A 5,000-nucleotide genomic window follows, 5' to 3' on the forward strand; every position below is an offset into this window, starting at 1 on the left:
TTTGATTTTTCTTTTTTTTTCCTCAATAATGAAAATGTTGCTAATCCAAGTTAGATGTTCAGATTTGGTGTGTTTTCTTTCCACGCTTAAAGGTACGTTAAAGCTAGCTTGTAAGATAGTGAACTATCACTTTACTTTACTAATCAGGCGCGGTTGCTGTTATTATTATATCTGTTTCTTTTAGTTAGTCTTCGTCGTCCATTTCAAGAGGAAAAGCTTTTGTTTCACATGATAGAAAGAGAATGTTAAGACCGTGAATGCATTTTTAATTTTTTCAGATTCAGAAACCGATTTATACATAAACATAGAGCACTGCGTGAGTTTGTCTATGTTTTCATAATGATAAAAAGTGATTCTTTTATTCTTAGGTGAGCAGAAATTAAACATTGTTGAAATTATTTTCTTTCTTTTTTATTAGAAAATCTTAGGTAATAACATACTTAAAATACTGTATAAAGGGGCATAACTTAGGAAGGTGTTATAAAAAATGGAAATATGTAGTTTAAACAGCACAATGGTACAAACAAGAAATGAATTGGGAAGTTGTTACCCAAAAGCCGATTTCAGTCTGGAATGAACGCTGTCATGCAAGAATGTTGTCTCCCTATCCTTCTCTTTATCTCTCACCCTTCTCCCTCTCCCTCTCTCTCTGTCCTTCCTTCTCTCTCTCTCTCTCTCTCTCTCTCTCTCTCTCTCTCTCTCTCTCTCTCTCTCTCTCTCTCTCTCTCTCTCTCTCAACTGTTTCCTTTTGTCCCGTTGTTTTTTTCCTACCAGTCAACAGAATTTTCATACTAAACGCGTTTTGCATGAAGTACTGTGTTCTCCGAGTTTAGATATAAAAAAGACCCTTGGAAATATCCATATACTGTGAAAAAACAACCTATGTAGCAAGAATAAAAAATCATAAATCATTAGCAAGGTATTAGGTATTCACCATGTGAAGTTTGGAGGGAATCGTGTATGTTAAAAGAGGTTGAGAAAAGTCAACACATTTATACTCACGATCCCTTAACCACACAGACAATACCACCTCATTTTGTACTACCTACCAAGTGAAATTTCATGATATTTTACAACTTGCATGTTATGATATCACTTAAACACAAGTCACCCTGAAGAAAGTATCCACCCACATTGTGACTGATGGGCCTTTAGAGACAAGATAGGCCTAGGTAGTGCATGGAAGTTATACGCCTACCCCCCTTTCCCAACACCTTCCCTTTCCGTCTTGTCCTGCAAGAGTATTTTTTCGGAATTAAAAAGCTTCATTCTCCTCGGTTGCCAGAAAACTCTCCGTCGCCGCATCCTGTAAAATAGAGAAAATAATGAATAAACAAGCTGTTAGGTCCAAAAAGTTTGCTATCATATAATCTAGCTTTATTGGTAATATATTTTTGTTGTTATCGTTATAGTTAGTTTTATTACCAAAATAACATCCATGACAATATCAAAATAATTATCATTAACATTATGATCCAAAATTATTATCTTGTTATCACTTGTTCCCACTTGTATTGCCGTACTATTGATAATAATCATTATTAATAGGTATTACTACCACTATTAGTATTAACCTCAATGAATTACTGTACACGTGAAATGATTTTCTCATCTTTATCGGACCCTTATCTATAACTTCAAAGGTCACCAGGATAATAGCACAAGGGAGTTCTACTCTCGACACTTCTTTTAAGTGGACAGCAAATAATCCTTGTTGAACCTCCTATTGACATGGTGTAGTTACCTGTAAGAGGGTTCTCTAAAATCTTATAGCAATTGCCGAAATTAAATAAATAACTCATGTCCGCGCTCATGCAGTCCAAATCTGTTCCATACATGCGAAATTATCCGCTAGTTTCCTTTGTAATATTTATAACAACGATATATCAGACTTGGAAATAAACCGATGGCAATGCCGAATATTATGCAATATCTCAGAGCACAGAAAGTGACACCGCAGTGATCCAAGCTGAGTTGACGTCACCGTTTTCCTGACTGTAGGTGAGTGAGGTATGGCGACTAAAGAGTTACTTTACTAGCTTATCATTATGCAATATCACGGAGTATAAAACGGATGCCTAGTTATGAAATGCCGACTATTACATGTCCCTAACCCTAATCCTGCAATAGCAGTATTTGGAAAAGGGTGTGAATGGCAGGAGGAGCAGCTGCAGAACTCAAAGCTGAGGGGATGTCGCGTTGACCATGAGAGAGATAGCGGGAGGAAACTGACTAAGGAGGAAACTAACTGAGAAGGGAACTGGCTGAGGCTCGAAGCGACATTTCCTGCTGTTGGACCTACATTAGTAGCTTCCATACCCGTTCTACTTACAGCCATGAAGTCAAATGTAAACAAAAATACAAACACAGTGACATATCAACAGAGATGAACTGGATCATTGCACCATAAGAAAGGAATCCTACCTATGAAACATGGTACATTTCTACTGTCATCTGATGAGGAACTTTTGACACGAAATGTCACGTTTTAGTAATCCTTTCTTCATGTGGTTGCGTTTCAATTAATTCTTAATGATGAAAATCACGTTTTTTCAAAGTAGCTTCAATGGAAATTTGGGTTGAATTGATATTAGTTATTAGATAATGATCTAATGATATAAAAGTGATAATTCAGTTTTCGTTACAAAAGCATGAATTTCTAAGGGAGATTCTACCTCTCTGCGGCTTAAAACTTTTACGCTAGATTTCGTGGAACAGACAAGGAGCCCATTCACAGAACACGAGGATTCTTTGTTATTATTTAACACCGTAGCTCAAATTGAATTGCTTCATCAAAGTCGAATTATTGATTAATTTGCTCTATGAATCTTAATCTCTCCCGTCGTTCCATGCTTTTCGTGTCTGATCATTCCTTTTTTATCTGGCTATTTCATCTTCCCCTTTTCATTATCATCCATTTCTATTTCTCTTCAGTACAGTTTCCTTCATGCCATATTTTACATATTACTCACCCGTTCCACCTCTTCCGCGGGCGCCATCGTCGTTGGGTCGGACATGACGTCACTGGCCTCAACCATGACGTCATTATCATGCATAGCGTCCTGAAAAAAACGGGATTGATCAGTATAGTGGAAAATCTGATATTACATAGGACTACAAAGAAAATCAAATTGAGGGACACTGGTTTTCAGATAGAAAAGCAATATTAGCGAACGATAACGGTTTACACAAATGGAATTGCAAATAAAGGACTTACTGCGAGACACGATAACAAACCCGCAAATATAGTACTGCAATCATGACATTACTAAATGAAGAAATACGAAATTATACTTATTTCATATTTTTTATATGAACAGAAGCCTCTCCCCTTCCCTTTCCTTAGATAAGAACTGAAATGCGTTTACTCTACAGCTCATAATCAGACCCATAAAAAACGAATTGGAAACGTATTTGGATAATTTTAAGAAACTAGGGCTTGATTGAGGATCTAGTGCATCTTTCTTGCAGCAAATGAAAACAAAGCAGAAGCAAATGAGACCAGACAACCAGCACATCAGGCAGTAAAATACAATATGCATTAGCAGAGAAATCCAAAATCATTGTACAAGGCAGTGGTCCCCATCCCCCAGGTCGCGACACAAATGAGGATCACCAGGGTTTTTTCTGAGGGTCGCCAGAGTCTTAAAAGAAGAATAAAAGAATCCATAGCTGGATACGTCGGTAAAAGTTAATGTTTTTTATTAACACATTTTTTAAAATTCAATGTGTTTGTAATATATACCTATAAAGTATAAAATAACGCAAGCTAATATACATCTGCAAGTATAACTACAGTGAAAATGGATATATTACTACATGTTCACACTTAGCCCAAGCTATGACTGTCTTTAGGGTCGCAACCGTCAAGTTTGGGAAACACTGGTGTAAGGGATAAAACGAGAAATTAAATAGTCCCTTGGATGGCGTTATTGTCAATATCAACACATTATCAGCCGGTAGATGTTCTTAATTGCTTATGAAAACAACTGTTAGTTAAAAAAAAAACACCTGGATGTCTAGAATATGTCTGTAGTAAATTGTTGGGATCTTCCTTCGAGCATTCTAACTCCCCTCGGCGTACAGACTATTTTTAAAGTTTTATCAGTTACAAAATGAAATGGAATATATCAGATTTATTCAAACTGCAGCTATGAAAAGATATTTACTTTGAAAAGGTTACATTTAAACTAAATTAATTAGTATAGTATATGCAGGGTCGGGAATGATGGAGAGTGTAGGGTTAATAAAGCACCATGTTTTGCCAAGATGCGATTTTTAAGGTTTTGTCTGTAAATATAAGTACATGTCGGCAATTTCGAAGGTTTAACTCCTCCAGCTTAAAAAATGAACTTGACTGTGACTTGAGAGTGCTACCTGGTTTATAAATCTATCTTAATTCTGCATTTGTTGCTAATCTGCGTTTTTGCAACCTTTGCGTTCCCTGTACCAAAACAAGGCCCAATTTAGTACAGCATAGTAGTGTTTCATTGATTTATATAGTTTTATACTTCAAATATTTATGAAGGTTTGTTTATTTTCTTTTTATTCTAAAAGCCTGAAAAACTTACTACACTACTTTGGATTTTAATTGGTTGCACAGCTAAACTATTCTTTGGACAAATATGTAATATCTAACATCATTTTTATTGCTTAAAATACAATACCGATAAAATTCATGTTTGTTTATTTTGTTGAAATGGACAGGCCTATAGACAATGGGTTTGAATAACTTTTTAAAACCAAATATTTTCATCTTGAGATACTCTGTCGATTATAGGTTTTCTATGGGGGTTTGGTCAAGGGTGGGTTTAAGTCTTTTAAGTTTTAAGTTTTAAGTAACACCCGGCCCCAGTCTCGTATTTTCGCTTCAGAAGGTTGGCAATCCTACTCCCACTGAACTCTAATTTTGGTCTCACATGCTTCTGTTTACTTTATTTTCGCAACGAAACAAGGAAATGGTGAATTAGCCGCTTTCGAACAACATATGATCATCATCA

General features: G+C 35.9%; 1 protein-coding gene across 2 annotated transcripts in view; it reads right to left on the reverse strand.

Moving 5' to 3' along the window:
• Positions 1 to 1,178: 1,178 nt before the first annotated feature.
• Positions 1,179 to 5,000, reverse strand: part of LOC113820872 (uncharacterized) — a 54,981-nt gene continuing 51,159 nt past the window's right edge. For both annotated transcript variants that reach the window (XM_070131262.1, XM_070131261.1), the window contains 2 exons: positions 2,973 to 3,062; positions 1,179 to 1,306 (listed from right to left, as the gene is read on the reverse strand). In XM_070131262.1, coding sequence (XP_069987363.1) covers positions 1,256 to 1,306; positions 2,973 to 3,062 — 141 coding nt within the window. In that variant the 3' untranslated portion in view covers positions 1,179 to 1,255. The remainder of the gene's footprint in view (positions 1,307 to 2,972; positions 3,063 to 5,000) is intronic.

The sequence above is a fragment of the Penaeus vannamei genome, chromosome 16 (assembly GCF_042767895.1).
Source record: "Penaeus vannamei isolate JL-2024 chromosome 16, ASM4276789v1, whole genome shotgun sequence".
Taxonomy (NCBI): domain Eukaryota; kingdom Metazoa; phylum Arthropoda; class Malacostraca; order Decapoda; family Penaeidae; genus Penaeus; species Penaeus vannamei.